General features: G+C 42.8%; 1 protein-coding gene across 2 annotated transcripts in view; it reads left to right on the top strand.

Moving 5' to 3' along the window:
- Nucleotides 1-20,473, top strand: part of VWA3B (von Willebrand factor A domain containing 3B) — a 127,003-nt gene that overhangs the window by 11,405 nt on the left and 95,125 nt on the right. For both annotated transcript variants that reach the window (XM_034757928.1, XM_034757927.1), the window contains exons 5-8: nucleotides 1,551-1,801; nucleotides 3,576-3,735; nucleotides 7,821-7,990; nucleotides 14,753-14,877. In XM_034757928.1, the coding sequence (XP_034613819.1) occupies nucleotides 1,551-1,801; nucleotides 3,576-3,735; nucleotides 7,821-7,990; nucleotides 14,753-14,877 (706 nt within the window). The remainder of the gene's footprint in view (nucleotides 1-1,550; nucleotides 1,802-3,575; nucleotides 3,736-7,820; nucleotides 7,991-14,752; nucleotides 14,878-20,473) is intronic.

Genomic DNA, 20,473 nt, shown 5'->3' with positions numbered 1-20,473 from the left:
ATCTGTACTGGAACCAGTACTGTTCAACATATTCATAAATTATCTGGAAAAGGGGGTAAACAGTTATGTGGCAAAGTTTTGCAGATGATACAAAATTACTCAAGATAGTTAAGTCCAAAGCTGACTGAGAGGAGTTACAAGGGGATCTCACAAAACTGGGTGTCTGGGCAAGAAAATTGGAGATGAAATTCAATGTGGATTCAAAGTAATGCACATTGAAAAACATAATCCCAACTATACTTAAAAAATTATGAAGTCTGAATTAGCTGTTACCACTCAAGAAAGAGATCTTGGAGTCATTGTGGATAGTTCTCTCACAACATCTGCTCTTTATTTACCCCTTCACATAACACAGGAACCAGGGTAACCCAACTAAATTAATAGACAGCAGGTTTAAAACAAATAAAAGGAAGTACTTCTTCACACGATGCACAGTCAACTTGTGGAACTTGATGCCAGGGGATGTTATGAAGACCAAAAATGTAACTGGGTTCAAAAAAGAATTAGATAAGTTCATGGAAGATAGGCACATCAATGGCTATTAGCCAAGATGGTCAGAGATGCAGCCCCATGGTCTGTATATCCCTAAACCTCTGACTGCCAGAAGCTGGGATTTGACGACAGGGGATGGATCACTTGCTGACCCTGTTCTGTTCATTCCCTCTGAAGTGTCTTGCACTGACTGTTGTTGGAAAACAAGGTATTGGGCTAGATGGATCATTGGTCTGATACTATGTGGCTGTTCTTATGTACGTGAGTCAGGGTAATGCCTATATCTTTGCCTAGAACCCTGGGGGGAATGTCATAAGGTCCAGAGAAGGTCTTAGATATATTTTTCTTTTGTTTTATAATTATTTTTCTTTCCAGGGGTAGGCCTTGGCTTTGCTTAATTTACTGATGGGGCTGGGGCTTATGGGATGTTAGTTGTTGTTTTTTAATTTGCACCAAATACCTAAATACAAATATTTAGGCTCAATAGATACTGAATGTTGGGCATCCTGAACAAAAATACAAAGAAACATTTTTAATTTCCTTTCAGCTGCTGCTTAAGGACAAGATTGAGATTACACTGCCCCATGAAAGAACTGTACATCCCCTTATTCCCCTGCACAGCTTTTTAAGAGCAAGTCACAATCTTGCCCTAACTTAATAACTAGTTTCCAAGTGCCCCCAATACATCCATCCATCCATCTGCTCTGCAGTCCTTTCCAACACCCAAAGCTCCCATTTCTTTTAAGTCGCTTACATTGCTCTGATCTTGTCACAAACAAGTCATGCAAACTAGCTGACACTGCCCTATGCTTGCTTAAATATTGTGGAATGCAATTAGGATAAAGTGCAGTGGCTTTTTCATTATATGTGAGTGACTCAGAGGCATTTGTCAAGTATTTGCTGCTGAAATAGTGGAAGAAAAATGGGTTGTTTCCATTGCTACCTTGGCTGGCATATCTGGCACTACAAATCAGTCATTGTAGCTTTGCTGGACTTGGGACTGCTTTGAGTTATTTGTTTCGATCTTCATTTTCATTCTCTCTTGTATTTAAATAAAGCTGACAGCCAAAAAAGAGCTAATTCTTCATTTTGTGGACTGTCTAACTGGAGCTATAGAGCTGTACAAGCAGAGAATGGAATGGGTAACCAGTGAAAGTCGGCAGATATTTGGAGTGATTCTGGAATCGTGCATCACCATTGTTCTGGACTTTGGCACTGTGTGTAGAACTGAATTTGACCTGTGCCGTGATGCGCTTTCTATGGTCCTCTCACAGCAAGTGGCCCAGCTTGACAAGTTTAACCTCATTCGGTAAGGGAAATGGTGTTTATTTTCTACTTTTTGTTAATGAGATTAAGAGAAGTGCTGTGGAGTATAGATCTGTATTCTGATGATATGCTTACTGCAGTAGCAATGGTCGTTATTATTATTTGTACTATGGTAGTGCCTAAAGGATCCCACCAAGTTCAGTGCCTCATTATGTTAGGCATCGTACATCTGTACTGTTCCTACCATGAAACAATACACATTGGGAGAAAGGAAGTATTGCTATCTGCATTTTACAGGTGGGCCACTACGCCACAGAGAAAGTGATTTGCCCAGTGTCACACACTAAATCACACAGTAGCAGAGCTGAGAAATGAAACCAGATGTCTTGAGTCCCAGTCCAGTGCCTTAACAAAGCGACTGTATTCCTTTCCTAACATGAGTAAATTAATTCGTATTCAGTGACAAATAGGCCCAGGTTTTCAAATTCATGTGCATGTGCAAGCCTTTATTTATGCAAGCATATAGATGTTTGCACACACAAAACAGGATTTACATTCATGTCAGGATGGGAGTTTGCGTGCATGCAAGTCATGTGTACGCAAAGGTTTGTGAGCAATTTAATGCATACTGTTTTGAAAACTGGCTTCAGAAAGTCTACTAAAAATTAGATTGTGACTCCTAAAGTCATTTTGCCCCTGATTTATTTCAGTTTTGATTCTAGTGCCCTGAAGTGCTTAATTCCCCACCTCCCAATACACTTGAGGTTTGAAGATCAGAAGTGAGCTTACGTGGCCTTTGAAAAACACACACACAATTTTTTTTAAAGGTGATCTGCAAAGTTATATCAAAATTGAGGCACAGTAAAGTTAAGTATTTGCTGAATTTATCAGGCAGTGGAGGGGGATTTAGGACAAAAGTACATTTTATCTTTTAAAAAAATGTCTGTGACTGTACAGTACTACTCTCCCAGGTTTGCTAGAAATTCTCCGAATGATGCTTTCTGGAATGTCACAGAGACTAGAACCACCTGTTTTTTGTTTTTGTTTTTTTTCTTCTTCTTTTTTTTTGTATACATGCACATGCGCACATGCTTTGCACTTCTGTAGTGCCTTCAACGCAAAAACTTCAAAGCACTTTTAAAATACTGATGAACTCCACATCCCAACTTTCTGGTATGGTAGGTAGGTAAGTATTAATCCCATTTTACAGATGACACAGTGGCTAAAAATCACTCATTAGTCACAAAGGTGACACAGCAAGTCAGGGGTAAAGGGAGAAATAAAACCTAGATTTTATGACACTCAGTCATGTGCTTTAAGTACTGGACCATGCTGTCTCCCCAGTTTTTAGAGAACATGGTCATTTGTTTTACCTTGGCAACACTGTTAAAATTGATTATTTATTTCTTACTCTTGGAATATTTCTGTTCCCTCCCCACCACATCCCATCAGCCTGTATAGTCAGCTACTTCTCAGATAGGTCTTTTGTATTGTTTCTTGCATGTTTAAGGGGAAATATGCTCTAGAAATTGTTCTTAAAGCAGCTATATTTCTTTAGTCATCTTAATTCTGTCTTGGAAACAACTGCCTTAGAAACTAATTTTCAAACTTGTGGTGCCTTATGAGGGTTCTATTTTGCCTCTTTATCTTATTACTAGTTTGGTTTTAGAAATGTGTATTTTAACTACTGTCCTATTGTTGAGTTGGTGGTTTATTATTATTAAAGGTCTAATACAGTAGAAATATTTTGAGCTCTGCTGTTGTGTGTTGTCAGTGGCTCCTCATTACTCCTGAATAATCACTGATATTATTTTCAGCACTGCACAAGATCTTGTGAAGTGGCAACAGAAAGCCGTTCCTGTGTCTGAATATTCTGTAGAGTCTGCTGTTAAATGGCTCTGGAAGTTGGACCATATGCCAGCCATCAGCTCCACCAGCTCCACCGAGGCTCTTTTGGAAGCCATAATTGATGAGACAGTAAGTTTATACATCTCCTCTGAAATCTCCAGTAAACCCAAGAATATCCAGTGGGAGAATTGGATTGCAAGTTTTATCCTAATGAATTGTGCAGGGCTAAAGAGAGAACTTGTGGCTGTCTACAAGGTATTTCTTTCCAGTACAGTTACAGCCCATATTTATCAATACCGTATGTAAATGTATCAGGTTCTGAAAGCAGAAACTTGTTTTGTTTTCCCGTGGAGCATGAAAGGTAAATATGTTCTGAAGTCATGATGGGTAAGATAAATATTTTCCCTCCAGTGTCTTCACCAGATATACTTTTCAAAATATTTTTAATTAAAATGTTAATATTAAATATTACTCAAGAAAAGGATGTCATTTTTATTCTGTATTGCTTACTGAAATATGCAAGAAAATCCAAAAATATATGTGAAGACTGTTTTAACTTAGCACTAGTTGACTCCAGGAATTCTGTAAACTCTCATGTGACATCCAAATTGTAGCCTCACTGGCTAGTTGAGCAACTCTCTTACAGTAGTAGTGCCCAAAGCATACCAAGTATTTTTGCAGTTAAATTCTGTTTATTTTTAATAGGACCATATTACATTACTCATTAAAGGAAAGCCAAAGGATATAAAAATATATACCATAATTTTAGCCAGCCACTCCATTCCTTTGGCAGCAAAGACACATTGGGCCAAACTTATTGCTGGAGAAAATTGGTACAACTCATTTAAAGTTAAATTCAATAGTAAATTTGGCCCTCTGTGTTTGGACTGAATTATCTGTTTACACAGGGGATGTGCAGAGGGCCCGTGCAAGGTTCCACTTAAGTCTTACTTTGAGAAGTTATTTTAAGTGGGATGTAAGGTGGTGCTTAGGCCTTGTGGTTCTCTACCCAGGGTGGATGAGTCTTGACCCCTGTGTGACTTGATATTAAAATTAAACTGGGTGAGGAGTTAATTTGTCCAAGGGTGACATTTTCTTATATCTGATTTTTTAGCAATGTGACAATCACTGCTTTTTTGGGAAAACATTACCAATTTGCAGTATTGTCTGGCTAAAAAAAACAGACTTATCAGGCCTTGTAGGTCCGGGTCTGAAGAGAATGTTAAAAAATCCAGCCAACTGGTAGAGAACCTCACACATATGACTTATTATTATTTTTCAACACACTGGTGGGATAGTGCACCATCCAGGAGAATCCTTTTGGCTGTTGGTCATCATGGAACAGAGTTTAATTACAACTATTACCTTATCAATGAAAATTCATTTAGTGTATGTTCAGTGTAGTGTAGTGTAAACTAGTGGAGTCCCCACTTGGCTCCAGGCAAAAGCTACATCTTCATTGTAGAGTCATAAAGTGACTCACTCCTAGAGGCTGGCTTTGTTAACAAGAAAATAATTCCACATTAAACTTACAGTAGCTAAACTGTTTTCCCAGACTTGACTGCTCCTGCGGTTTCTTTACTTAGCCTAAACCTTCATCAGGGCCAGATTAACCTTTTGTGGGCCATCATGGTGGGGTTGGTCCCCAGAGTAGGGTTGCCAACTTTCTAATGGCACAAAACTGAACACCCCTACCCTGCCCCTTCCTGAGGCCCTGCCCCCGCTCGCTCCATCCCCCCTCCCTCTGTCGCTCACTCTCCCCCACCCTTATTCACTTTCACCGGTCTGGAGCAGGGGGTTGGAGTGGGGGAGGGGGGTGAGGGCTCCGTCTGGGGGTGTGGGCTCTGGGGTGGGGCCGGGGATGAAGGGTTTCGAGAGGCTTAGGGCTGGGACAGGGGGTTGGGGTGTGTGTGTGCGGAGTGTGGGCTCTGGGAAGGGAGTTTGGGTGCAGGAGAGGGCTCCGGGCTGGGGCAGGAGGTTCAGGTACGGGGTTCCTGTGGCGCTTAATGTGGCTCCCAGAAAGCGGCCGCCAGGTCCCTGTGGCCCCTAGACACATGAGTGGCCAGTGAGGCTTCGTGCGCTGCCCTCATGCCCGCAGGTGCTTCCCCTGCAGCTCCCATTGGTCACGGTTCCCGGCCAATGGGAGCTGCGGAGACAGCATTGGGGTGGGGGCAGCACGTGGAGCCTCTCTGGCCGCCCATGCATCTAGGAGCTGCAGGGACCTGGCGGACACTTCCGGGAGCTGCGTGCAGATAAGGCAGGCAGGGAGATTGCCATAGACTCGGCCCCTGCTGTAGCGCCGACCAGACTTTTAATGGGCCGGAGTCGCCAGGGTTCCTTTTCGACCGGGCATTCCGGTCAAAAATTGGATGTTTGGTAACCCTATCCCAGAGCGAGGCAGGGGCAAAAGCATAGCTGGATGGGGTGGGCCTGTTGGTCCCCGAGTGAGGCAGAGGTCGGAGGCAAGTGCACAGCAGGATGGGGTGGAGGGTTGGTCCCTGGAGTGAGGCAGGGGCCAGGGGCAAGCCCAGCAGAGCAGGGGGGCGGAGTGGACAGGATCCCCCTGGGTTGACACGGAGCCAGTACCTACTTCTCTCCACCAGAGCCGGGTTCTTGGGAGCCAGTTCTCTTTCTTGCCAGCTGAGCTGCAGCTCCTCCAGGCAGAAGCAGCTGCTTTTCCCGCCCTCCTGGCAGGGAGGCTGATTGCGGGTTCTCCTGCACCCAGACTGCTGACTAGACACTGACAGGTCTGCTTTTTGACTGGACTTTCCAGTCGAAAACCGGACAGCAGGCAACAGGGCCCCATAACTTTTAAAAGTGGGAGGGCATAGCCTTTTTTCCTGCCTTAAGGGTGAGTGACTGGCAGGAGGGTGTGGAAAGGAATAAGTGGCAGGTGGGGCCTGGGGGGAAGAGGCTGAGTGGGGCAGGGCTGTGGGGCGGCGCACAGGTGGGGCCAAGAGGGGAGAGGTGGAGCGCAGGCAAGACCTCAGGGTAGAGCGTGGGGGGTGGGGCCATGATTCAGGCACCAGTGGCCCCTCCACTTCTAGGGAGCTTCCAGCCCTTCTGCTTGGCAACCATAATTGGCACCTTCTGCATGTGGGCCCGGCGCAATGGCGCCATTGTAAACCTGGTACTGTCCTTCACCTCAGGCATAGCTACTCCCTAGGGCTCCTTTCCTCAGCATGTACCTGTCTCAAATCCTAGGTCACGCTCCCAGAGTGCTAGTCGTCACTCCCTTACACTCAGGGTGGAATCTAATGAATCACACCTTCCCCAGGGAGTCAGCAGTATTTAACCTGCAGTTCCCAACACCTACTAACTGTGTGGGGTAGCTGGAGAATCCTGCCTCCTCTGTGCATGCAGAGAAAGTTGGGGTAAAAATGCCCAGGTGTCAGTCTATTAGCTCATCAGGGATTCAGGGACTAAGATGAAGATCCATTAAGGCTGTGTCTATACTTTGAGCTGTGGCTGTAATTCCTAGTTCAAGAGACATACCTAACAATAGTGTAATCTTGGCAGTACAAGTAGTGGGACAGGCTTGCCACCCAACTACATATAGCAGTCCAAGATGCTAGGTATCTACTTGGGGTGGCTAGCCTCCTGTTGCTTTGCTGCTGAGGCTACACTCTATTTTTAGCACGTTAACTCAACCAGAGCTAGCACGGGTATGTCTCCTTGAACTGGGAATTACAGCCCCCGCTCAAAGTGTACACATACCCTTTAGAAGGCAAAAATTGAAACATTCACTGGGTCTAATGGAGGATTGAATATGCTTTACTGTAGGACTGTACCTCACAGGAGAATGAAGGCATAGACATGGTTCCTTAATACTTCAAGGTTCCTTAATACCTTCTCAGGCTCAACCAGTTTTATCTTCTCTTATTTTCCTTAGTGGGTGCTCCTGAGCTCCCTACTGTGTATGTGGAGAGTGGCTTCTTTTAAAAGGGATCATTTATCAATACTTACACAGTGCCTGAGGTACTGCAGTTATTGCCATGTTCAGTCTCAGATACTAGGCTGTGATAGCTGTGGGACTGATTCTCCTATCACTTCAACCATAAGTGTAACACCACTGAGTAATGAGTCAACTCTACTGATTTTTCTTTCCTCATGTCAGCATAATGCATTACTAGAATAAATCCAAAGCAGCTATATGCAAAATAAGTCTTCCTATTGTTTTCTGTTTAATAATATGCATAATGTATCTACCATAGGTTGAAGCTGTTTATTACTTTACTGTGGGTGATTTTCCAAAGGACATGAAGCAGCTACTCTTGCAGAAGGTTTCTAACAGCCCGTACCCAATCCACACAGTATCTTTTAATGCAAAGGAGGAAGAAACCATTCTTTTCCTAAAGGAGCTGAGCCAACTGACTTCTGGAAGGTATGGGGAATACTACTACTACTGCTCCATGATTTCAGTACTTTTGAAGGACTATACAGATAGAAACATGTGAATCCTTACAACATACCTGGGAGATAAGTGAGTATTATTCCCATTTTACTGATGATAAACCTGAGACAAAGAGGTTTAAGTAATTTTCTTAAGGTCACAGAGGAAATTGTTGTAAGAGCTGGGATTAAAACTCAGGAGTTCCTGTGCTCAGACCAAACTTCCCTCCACACACGTGCTCACGGTCTCTCTCTTTAAGTCCGCTTACTATGTAAATGAGAAACAATCTGTCAGCTCCACCTATTCTTGGGTCTGCAGAAAAAAAAGTGCAAGGAAAAGAGATGGACACAAAAATATGCTGAAACAGATGATTGATTGCTTTATATACTGTATTGCAGTAACACTTGTGGGCAACAATAAGGAATTCAGAACCCTGTTGTGTTTGGTATTGTACAAACACACAGTAAAAAGACAGCCTCTGTCCCAGATAATTCACAGTTAAAGTTGTGACAAGACTCAGCAGGTGGATGAGACAATGAAATGGGTTTAGTGGGGTTGGAGGAGGAGGAAACCATAAAGCACACATCTTACTGACTTAATTACAATTTATAGCTTTATGCAGAGGCCGCAATGTTTATAGTTAGCAGTCGTGCTAGAGCTGTGTTGGAAAACTAATATGGCAAAATACAAACTCTCCAATAAGTTCTTGGAATGTACCAGGGACAATTTCTTGTTTCATAAGGTGGAGGAAGTAACCAGGAGGACAGTCATTGTAAACTTGATTCCAACTAAAAGGGAGGAATTGGTTGCTAATCTAAGGGTTAAAGGCAATTTGGGTGAAAGCGATCATGAAATGATCGATTTCATGATTCTAAGAAAAGGAAGGAGTGAGAGCAGCAGGATAAGGACAATAGACCTTTTTAAAAAGCAGACGTTAACAAACTCTGGGAATTGGTAGGTAAGGTCCTATCAGAAGAAAATCTAAGGGAAAAAGTCGTTCAGGAGAGCCAGCAGCAATGCTTAAATTATAGGAGAAAAGTTGCGTGCCCCTGAATGTCAAGTGGCTTGCTTTCATTTAAACCGTAGTGAGAAGTAAGGGGGCTGTAAGACAGAAGTGAGGTATCCCCTAAAAGTAGTAAGGGGTCCCATTCCCCCAAGCTACCCTGTAATTCCAGCACTGGCTGGCAGTTTCTCAAAGAGACAATATTAAAGGTGCATCAGCAAACTATCCTGTTGCAAAAGAAACATAGGAAAAATAGTAAGATGCCAAAATCGCTCCCTGAGGAGCTCTTGAATAATCTGAAAATCAAAAAGGAGTCCTCAAAAAGTGGAAACGTGGACAAATAGCTAAGGATGAGTACAAAAGAATAGCACAGGCATGTAGGGACAAAATCATAAAGGCTAAAACACAAAATGAGCAGAACATTGGCAAGTCGTAATAACGTTTGTGTCCCATACTGAAAATGTCCAACCCACAAGGTTATACAGTGTTTGCCTTCTCCAGCCTTTGCAATCTTGGCTTGACCTTGTCCCCATTGCCTCATCTGTAATGTGTTGTTTTGGATTTCTTCATCCAAGGTGAACCCACATGCTGTACATCACAACAACATAAATAGGTACCATGCCTCTTGGAACAACATGAGGTATCCGGGGCTTTCCAGACTCCCCCACCCTTCCTTACCAGTATCTGGATGAGTGACATGTTCTTTTAAGATGTAACCTGCCAGGGTAGGTTCCAACATACCTACGAACTGGATGCTATACACTGTTAATGCTTTACTTAGTCTTGTGGCCACTGGTATTGCTAGTGCTATAGGAAAGATCCATGTCTTATTAAGCTTGCACTTTTTCTCAGCATAGTAGATCCTTGAGTAGCACCTTATTTATCAACAACCCAGGCACTTCCCCACCTTGAATTTCCTTTAGTTCTACCTGTAGCTCCTGTATTAGGAAGCTGCCATACCACAAACAGGTAATCACCTTTGATACATTAGGATGGTTCATGATTTTTTGCATTTCATTGAGTGCTGCTTCCATTTCCCTAAACAACTGTCCTGTTATTCTAGCATCCTGAAACCCTTTAAATCCTCCCCTATATCCTCATTCTGTTGTTTATTTAACTTTTTAATAGGCTTCGTAATTGAACTCATTTTCTGATTTTCTTCCCACAATACTCTGATATGCATATGATTCCATGCTGATGTTTCCAATGCCTCAGCTCCTTGTACTATTCCTGTATCTCTTTTATCTCTTTCTCCCTAACTCTTTCCCTCCTCAGGCCTCCAAATTTCCTCCAATTCCACCCCATCCATTGATTGTCTGAAATTTTGCACCACATTTACTACCATTTGCATATAGAAGCACACAAATTTTGCATGACAGAGCTGCTGTGGGAATGTAAAATTGGTTAAATTCAATACTAGGGGTATCATTTGGTACTGTACATTATTATTCATAATCTGATATTCACAAATTATAATTAGTCCATTGTCAGGTCCTGCTTCCATTTCTGGGCATGGTTCATCATGCTTCAATTCTGGAATAGGAAGCATTGTTACACCAGTATGTTCAGAAGCAGTGGTGGTACTCTGCCAGTTCTTAGTCACATTCAGAGAGAACCCCAAAGCCTCAATCACTTTCCTGGCATGGTAGGTGGACTCCTGGGCAGAAGTTCTTTCGATGATCTGCTAGAGTAACTGTAATATTTCCCGCATGTGTTAACTGCATGCTATAACTGGTTAGGTTAGTCATTACCATCCCATTTAAACACATGGTCCCCTTTGGGTCCCGTAGTCCAAGTCCCAGCTCCTGAGAGTTGCTTGTGCTGCAGGATCTTCCACCTTGGCTGCAGTTCAGTCTGTACCAGAGCTTTGTAGGCTTTCCTGCATGATTACCTGGAAACCATAAGGCTAGGGTGACTTTCTCCACCTTGTGCACTGTCACCACCTTGTTCCTCTGCTGTATCATTAATACCATGGACCCCAATGCAGTGAATAATATACCTCCCACGGTGATCAACACCTGAAAAAGAAAACAATTATGGTCACTTCCTCTTTTTATATCAATAGATTCCTTCTGTTCTTCCCTCTGTGTGGTTTCATCTGCATAGCATACAACCATTGTTTCACCACCCCTTTTTCATCCTTTTCCCGGACCAGCTGTATGGATGGACTAGCCTTGTCCATTACATAGCAGGGACTCTCCCAACTGGCTTTTGGAAATAGCCTTTTATTTGAGACATACTGCACAAGGAACTGATCTCCCACTTCATATGCCTTGCTAGAGGCTTGGTCATCAATTATCTTTTCATTTTTTTTGTTGGGCCTCTCCTAGGCTTCTTGCCACTATCTTGTGTACCTCTTGTATAAGCCATACCAATTCCTTGAGCTGCTGCTCTGTTACACTGCATTATGTCCATCACTGGGGTAATGAATATCTCATCTCCCTTCTAGTCATAGTCTCAAAAGGGGTCACCCACATAGCCTTCACCATGCTTCCCCTTATGACCTTTAAAACAAGATGTAGTTTAACTTCCCAGTCTTTCCCTGAGCCGCTTACCACCTCTTCAGCATTGTTTTTAATCAGTCTGGTTGGCTCATTCCACAGTCCTGAACTCTGTGGGGTGGCATGGTATATGGAATTTCTGATCATGTTGTAGCATCTCACAAACCTTCCTAGTCACCTTTCCCATGAATGCTGGACCATTATCACTATCCATAGCCTTAGGAAGACCCCCACCTAGAGAATACCTGCTCTGTTAGCACCTGAGCTGTGGTGATGGCTGTACAGTGTTGAGTCAGAATAGCTTCTATACGCCTAGTAAAAGCATCTACAATTACCAAAAAACATTTATTTTCTCTAGCAGTTGTAGTTGTTGGCCTCCATTGCACAGTAAATACTCGCTCTTTAGTGCTAAATTAATTTAAATGTCCACCTTTTGTGTGTCTATTCTCTGAACTCCTCACGTAATCCAACCAGGACCTCCCCTGATTTTCAAGCCACAAGTAGTCCATCCCTGTCTTTTTAGTTCCCATTCATATAATAAACCAGTTCCCCCACCTAATGATTTTAAGGTGTCTTGTATTTCCTCATTTTCCTTTTGTAGAGCCTGTAGATCAAAATCTTTTTTCTCTCTCTGTTTCACGGCCCTAGTTGTCACTGCCTCTACCCCAGCGGTGGCCGTCTCTCCTGGCCATATAAATCCACTTTTGGCTGCTTCCTTTACTGCCCTATCTGCTTCATCATTCCATCTTTTAATTTCTCCACTCTTGGCTTGTGCCTTATCCTTCATTACCCAGACCTCCATTAATCCCGTGTCTTGTGTCTTCTGATCCAACCACTTTCACAAGCCTGCATGCTTAATGCTCCTGCCATCACTTTTCTTCCATTCATTTTTTTTTTATCGAATGGAAGAAAAGCAGTAAGTGCATTACACACAAAACTCAAATCAGACACCAGCACTCCCCATCTTCAGGCCTTTTATAGCCTGAACCAGTGCAGCAATATCAGCATATTGAGCTGAGGGAGTCTGTCTTGAAAAGAGGTCTTGTTGGTCCTCTCCTGCATAAATCAAGGCTAAACCAGTTTAGCTTTCCTGCCACATAGTAGGAAGATGTAAATGGGGAGTAATCCCCAATGTCATCAAGACCCAGAGCAGCAGCAGTCTTTGCTAGAAAAATCCCAGTCAGATTGTTTCCCGTTTCAGGGCTTGGCACACACTCATCACATTCTTCTGTGATTGTAAGCCTGTCTGGGGGTGGGGGTTGGGGGGCTGGATTATGCAGTTGGTCTCCCTCTATGTTGTCCCCCAAGAGGGGGGGCATTCTAGTGCTGGACTTTCCTGTCCTTAATCTTTCCTTTTGCTAAAAATACTAGAGGGGCATGAACTGAACACACACTAACCTTGCTTCCACCCATAATATAACAAAATGTCTGGAGAGGTCAACAATAATTCATAGCCCATATGGATTTTTCAAGAATAAATTTTACCAAACCAACCTAATTTCCTTCTTTGATAGAGTTACTGGCCTAGTGGATATGGGGGAAGCAGCAGACCTGATATAGCTTGATTTTAGGAAGGCTTTTGACTCAGTCCCACCTGGCATTCTCCTAAGCAAACTAGGGAAATGTGTTCTGATGAAATTACTATAAAGTGGGTGAAAAACTGGTTGGAAGACCAGACTCAGAGTAGTTATCAGTGGTTGGCTGTCAAACTGGGAGGAAATATCTAGAGGAGTGCCAAAGGGGTCTGTCATGGGTCCGGTACTATTCAGTATTTTGATTAGTGACTTGAATAATGGAGAGGAGAGTGTGCTTACAATATTTTTGGAGTTTCTGCACTGTACCATGCCTCCCCAGAGTCTGCTTTGTCCCTGCTGGATACATGGGAGGGAGGCAACCTGCCCCGTCCTTCTGGGGAGCAGTTAGGTGACCAGGTCCACAGGGAGAAGAGGCAGGTATCAGCCTTCAGGCACTGGGCAGGGTTTTCCCCCCAGCTGACTGAGGTTGAATGTATTCCCTTGAGGTGGAGAAGGTGGAAGGAGGGCCCATTGGGTGGGCAGTGGCAGTGACATGCAGATTGGCTGTGTCCTGAACAGTGGCCGTAGGTTTAGGGAGAAGGGCGATGGTGGTGGTGGTGGGGGGAGGAGGGTGGAAACTAAGGAGTTGTATATATTTATATTACGTTAATTTAGTTGTTGTTTATCTAGTTCTGTTTGTCTGTCTTATCTTTTTTTTTAGGTTGTAACCTCTTAGGGGCAAGGTCTGCTCTGTTTTGGTACAGTGACTAGGCTGATGGGTCCTCAAACCTGATTTGGGTTTCTAGACACAACCATAATCCAAATAAATAATAATAATTATGGGCATGGTGGCAGTCCCTCCTCAGGAATGCTATCTTGTGGAGGCTCTGCAGAGCTGTGGTAGCAGCACTGGGGAGCTGGGCAGAACCGTTCTATGTGGTATGATCCCTCCTGAGCCCTAAATAATTCTGCAGATGTCTAGTGTGAATGTTAATGCTCGGTGGACCAGCAATAACACCTTGCAGCTGGGTAGCTGTGCACAGATGCAGTGCAGGCAGCTGGGTAGCTGGCTGTGCAGCCAGAAGGGAGCCTGGAGGAAAGTGTAGGCCTAGCTGTTCCACAGCTCTAGTCAGGGATCCATCGGATCCCCATGGTTAGTGCCTTTATTTCTTGTACATCCCTGTTTTGGAAAGGCCTGTTTCTTTCCCTTTCTGCGAGGCCTGCATTAATCAGATGTTACGGCTCAAGTCCATGGAAATACACCCTCAGTGTGTTTGGAATAACTTGTCTCCTCCTGTGGAATATTTTCAGGTGGATGTTTGAGCTCTGCCTGTCTCCCTGGCTTGTATATCAGTAGTTCAATAAAGGCACTTGTGGGACTCTGAATTTACAGGATGCCCTGATTAAAAAGACTCCAGGGTTGTCTTGGACACTTCAACAAATATTCCTGATCAGCATGCAACATCAGTTAAGAGCTAATAGTATGCTTGATGCATTGAAATAGGTAAGGAAATGATTCAGAACATTTATGCTAGTGTCTTCATATTGAAGAATGGTATTCCCTCTTCTGAAGTACCCCAATTTCTGGCCTCTTCACCGTATGAATATACAGTAACAGAAATCAATGAGTTCTTCAGAAGGGCAACAAGGATGCTCAGAGGTACATAATGAAGGGATAAACTAGGGATGTATTTACATAATTTACTTAGAGATGAAAACCCTTTTTATATTACAGATTCCATGCGTTTGCTGAGAGAACTGACTACATAGATATCATTGGACCTATACCAAAGAGTGAAGAGGATGGAGAAAGTCTAGCCACCCAGCATTCAAGAAAATTGAAAGGAAAGGTGCCTTTAGGTAAAAATAATAAAAGCATGTTCTTTCTTAAAACCTTCAGAATAACAGTGTAATTTAGGAAATGTAGCCAAGTGTTAATAAACATAAGCGTGAGCAGTGCTCCCACTTCACCATCTGGGAGAGGGGGCAGGACAAATGGCTGGCCTCTGGGTGGGAAAGGGTGGATACCATGTACGTGGTCAGAGGGGGAAGGAAGAAGTTGAGAAATGGACAGAGCTTTGTGTGTATGAGAGAGATACACAGAAAAGAACAAGATTGTTTTGTTTGGAAAGAGGGAAGGGTGTTGCTGTATATATGCTAGGGGTGTGGTGGGAGCATTTCAGTTGATGTTGCGTATCTGAAATTACTTCTATGCCACTGTTTCTAAAGATGAATGATGAGTAGCTTTAATTACCTAAAAGTGCAGTAATCTCTTTGAAATGCATTGTGTGGTATGTCTTATTGCTATTATGGACTAGAATTTACAAGTTAAAAAGGAAGACAATTAGCCTTGTGCAATTACTAAGCATTATAGCCATGGTTATGACATCACTGACAACCAATCAGAAAACTCCAGTTGTGTCTAGATTCTAAATCCTTTCAGAGCAGAAAATATATTGCCGTGATTACTCTTTTCTTCCATATCTGATGTCTCTTGTTTCAGGGTGCCTTCTTGAATGATGCAGAGGGCAATAATAATAAAAATGCTGATTAGCCTCTAATGAGTTTTGAAAGGGTTTCTTGCATATGTGGAATAAACTACAAAAGGAAATAATTGGAAACTGAGGCCATGTCTACACCAGCGAGCTTACAGCGGCACAGCTGTAAGATCGCTTGTGTAGCCGCTATGTGTCAATGGGAGAGAGCTCTCCTGTTGACATAATAAAACCACCTCCATGTACGGCAGTAGCTATATTGGTCGGAGAAGTTGTACCGCCTGGCCACGCCTCCGCCTAGGAGCCAGAGGACATGTCGTCACTCCTCCCACACCCTAACTGCCTCCTGGAGCCTGCACCCCAACCCCCTGCACCCTCAGCCAGAACCCTCACTCCCTCCCCCACCCCAACCCCCACCTCAGTTTGGAGCCCCTTCCTGCACCCTGAACCCCTCATTTTTGGCTGCACCCTGGAGCCCGCAACCCCAGCCAGAGCCCATACCCTCTCCCACACCCCAATCCCCTGCCTCAACCCAGAGCCCCCTCCAATACCTGGAACCCCTCATTTTTGACCCCACCCTGAAGTCCGCACTCCCAGCTAGAGCCCTCACCTCCTCCTGCACCCCAGACCCCTGCCCCAACCCGGTGAAAATGAGTGAGTGAGTGAGGGTGCGGGAGGAGGGTTGGAGTGAGTAGGGGTGGGGCCTCAGAGAAAGGACAGGGCAGGGCTGGGGCCTTGGGGAAGGGGTGGGGCAGGGAGTGGGGCAAAGGTGTTCAGTTTTGTGCGATTAGAAAGTTGGAAACCCTGTCCAAACCCCACTTCCTATGCTATGGAGAGAACCCCCATGGAGCCCTGCTCCATGGTAGTGCATCGGCTGCAGAATTCACTTGCATGGCATCCCACTGGCCTTCCCCCGGTGGAAAGGAGATCAGGATTTGCTTCTCTGTTATCTAACATTCCAGGTATGCAGGCAAATACATCTCCAGTGCTACCCTGTGTACCTACTTTTTGAAGTGCTGCCTTTAAACAGCAGCACTTTAAAGAATGCTACTGTATTCTACTGCCACACAGTGGCGGAGGCAGGGTTCTGCAGGAAGAAGTTAAATTCCCCATCTTGGCTTGTAGGCAAAATAAGTCTGAGCAACTTAAAATGTCTAATTTTCTTGCATTTGTCTGTTCTCCCTTTGTAAAGCCTGATCTGAGTCAAATGATCACAGAATTAATTAATATTCCAGTCTCTTCTGTAAATTAATTTTCTTCCTTTTCTTTTTTTTTGCGGTTTCTTGGACTTTTAGAAATGTTGGTGCTGGTTTTCCGTTTTTTTGTTTTGCTTTGTTTAGTTTGCTGTAAGCTGGTTGTAAGCTAGTTTGGTATCTTGGTTGTGAAATCAGATGGGGTTGGAGTATTTTTTGAAGCAGGGTACGGGATGGGTATAGCTGCTGGGAGGTAAGACTGGAACAGATTGATTTTGTGTGTGTGTGTGTGAGGATGTTCAGCAATTGGGAGATGGAAAGGGATGCTTGTTAGGGTGTTGTATGTTAGTTGTAGTTTGTATGTGTATACACACACACACACACACACACACACACACACACAGAGACGTGGTTTGATTCGGTACAGCAAAGTGGATATACATTCTACCAAGTTAAAATGCTCTATTTGCAATTTAAATTTTTAGTTATTATTTCTTGCTCTTTTTCAGCCTTTTAGCTATCACTACTTTAGATTGTAAGCTCTCCAGGCAGGAAATCCATCTTTATTTGTATTGTGAAGTACATAACTGGTACTATAATAGGTAGTACATATTTAGTAAAAGGTTTTAAACATCTGGAACCCAATTCTAAAATTCTGTTAATAATTTTGAAACGTTACTCATTGTAAGGGTTTGAACACAGTTAAATAACTATTTTACCCTTCTAATATTGAGTCAGTCATACAATTTTAAATGTTAGCTAGTCACAAAATAGGAGTTTATTGTGTAAAGGAAATAAGGGGCTTGATTTACTACTGTGTTACTCTTGCTTAATGCTGGTGTAATTCTGCTGAAATCAGTGGAGTTACATAGGCACAAAATTAGTGCAACATGGTGCTGAATCAGGCAGAAGAAAACAAACTTTAAGCTCAACTTTCATTCTTGCTGCTAGTGGAGAGTAAATGTAAAAGCTTTAGGCATATTTATCCAGCGTATTGCCTGTTTCCATTGTAACCCCATGGATATCACTGAGTTCTTTTCCCTTTATGAAATGGAACTGTTGAGTTCTTCAGGTAGATCCAAGGAGACAGTTAAACTGACAACCTGTTCGGCTGGAGTGGGTCAGTGCTTGATTTCCCCTGAAGTAGAGATACTACATCCATGCTCGAAAATTAGGTAATTGCAATAAAAGTGGGCACCAGCAGCAGTGCTGTTGAGGGCTGTTAATATTTAGTGGAAAAATGAATATTAAGACACGGTCAACAGGAGAGCCAGCATCGGAGAGGGGGGCAGGAGAAAGGAAGGATGAGGAGTAGGACAGTGTGATTGAGATCACTTGGGACACTGTGCATATAAAGGATATTGATGTTTATATTTTTATATTTGTGTGTGTGTGGGGGATTCTCAGGGGGCCTCAAGGAGCAGTTTTTCTCTCCTGTGGCTTCTCAGGTGGAGGAAGATGACTGTGGGTGTGAGGATGTGCCGGATGTGGTGGGTGGGGCAGAAAAAAGGGGGAGACAAACCCTTCAGTTGGAGAAAAAGGAGTTGCTGGGGATGATGCTGGAGCAATCTCTGGAGAGGTTGGCCTGCTGTGGAGGACTAGACCCCAGGTAGGACCTGCTTTGACATCTTGTCCTTGGTCTTGTAAATCCTGGTTGTTACCTGGGTAAAAAAATATTGCGTTGCTTGACTGTAGTAAAATGCATTTATCATCTAAAGGATTTGTCACCAAATACATCTGCTATCAAACGGGTATGGTATTTGATTTCACAATGCTGTGGCGTAAAAGAAAGTGAAAAATGTCAATAAATGTTTTATTGCGTAATATTGAATTCAATACATGTCCCATACTGGATACATTATCAGTACATACAGTAAGTTTTCAAAACATATAAATTAGAAAGACCTGGAGAAACCAGCAGAACATTTACAATGCTTCTATTTTTCAACTTTTCAACAGAAACATTTAAAACCTTCACAAAATTGAAACTCTTTTAGTAGGAGATGATGATTTGGGAAGGAAATATTTTTTTCTGAATTGCATTTGTCAGCACAACCTTATGTTCAATACTTCGATAATACATATATGATTGATTTATATTTGGTGGTTTTACTTGCACATCACTGTAGCTGGTACATATTCAATGGCCTGGTAGTTGTAATTTATTAGATTTTATATTTCTATATCTATATCTATATATAATTGCAAATTTATAGTGCATTTATGTTCTTATATAACTCTGCTACAGTTTTGCCAATTGTCATGTTTTGAGCGTGGTGTTTCTTAAAATGAAACTGAATCAAGTGTTTTGGTCAGAATATTTTTCTTGATCTTCTAAGGTCAATGAGAAACTTATACTTTTATTCTTCCTTTTCAGTTTTATGCTGTGGAATGTTCCATTTTGCTTGAACTTTTTATGATTTTGGAGAGATTGATTTTCATGTTAACTTGTATTGGCTAAAACAGAACTCTTGAAATACAAGAAGATACCAGGAGATGGCAGTGTACAATAACACATTATAAAAGATTATGTGGAAAATTAACTGCATTTCATATTTAAAACTGTGTTGATGTATTTAAAATATATATATATGTATTGTTCATTTAAGGCAATTCTACAATGTTTATTGAACAGGCAAAGTGAGCGGGTTTCGTTTGGTGTAGGTTAACTGATGGTTTATTTTAGTAGAGATATATTGAGTATATTATCAAGTATGGCATATCCTGTAATTGTTTTGGGTACACTGGCTTGCATCAACAGATGTTAAGATATAGTTGGACTAATTCAGTGTTGTAATATGTAATTCAGCTTTAGGCTACTAATCTGGTTTTACAGAAAGGAGCACTTATGATTCAATCCTTTTACATCTAGTATTGTTCTATTATGCCATTCTTCCTTCTGATCCATATTACAGTATTAAGTTCTCAGAGACCACGCTACCTAATTTATTCACAGCATTGTGTAGACTTCTTGAAACAGAAGTACATGCCATCTCTGTTTTTCAGCTTTGAACTTGCAGCTTTTGTATACTTTAATTCTATTAAAGACCAATTTTAAACTTTTAATCAAGGGCAAAGTATCTCTTGAATTTTTAAAATGGTCTTAGATCTACTCTAACTTTGGGGTTTGCACTGAATAATCTATTTCATTCACACCTGTCTGCCTAATTGAAACCAATTTTACAAATTATTTAGGTGTCATTAGTTTCATTAAGGTTTTGGTTAGTTGTAGCAGAAGGCCAAATGTATATTGCTAAAATCACATTACTTAAGGGACTGCTAAAGTTACAAGTACATCTGCTCAGTAGTTGTAGGAATTTGAAGCAACTGAACATGTCAGCTTTTCTAGATTTCAGGGTTGGCCTTTCTCATGCAAAGGCCAGTTTTAATTAAAAAAAAAAAAAAGAATAGAGGGCTGGATTTCCCACTTCTGCATTAAAATGCATAGGGGAATTGTATGAGAATTTCCTTATGGAGTTTCCCATGCTGGGAAGGAGGATTTGCCCTTCACCATGGGACAGGCTATAACCAAAACTCACCACCCCAAACCCAGGAGGCTGTGTACCTCTGTTTTAGGGCCCAGAGCCCTAAGCTCAGGCAACACATCTAGGGTTACCATATTTTGTGCCTCCGAAAGGAGGACACTCCACGGGGCCCCGGCCCCGCCCCCAGCCCCGCTCACGCCCCCCCGCCCCAACTCCGCCCCCTCCCCAAAGTCTCCGCCCCCTCCCCTGCTTCCCGCAAACATTTAATTCGCGGGAAGCCTGA

The sequence above is a fragment of the Trachemys scripta genome, chromosome 1, assembly GCF_013100865.1.
Source record: "Trachemys scripta elegans isolate TJP31775 chromosome 1, CAS_Tse_1.0, whole genome shotgun sequence".
Classification (NCBI taxonomy): Eukaryota; Metazoa; Chordata; order Testudines; family Emydidae; genus Trachemys; species Trachemys scripta.
Note: the sequence above shows the minus strand (reverse complement) of the source record. Positions and strands in the feature narration are given on the sequence as shown.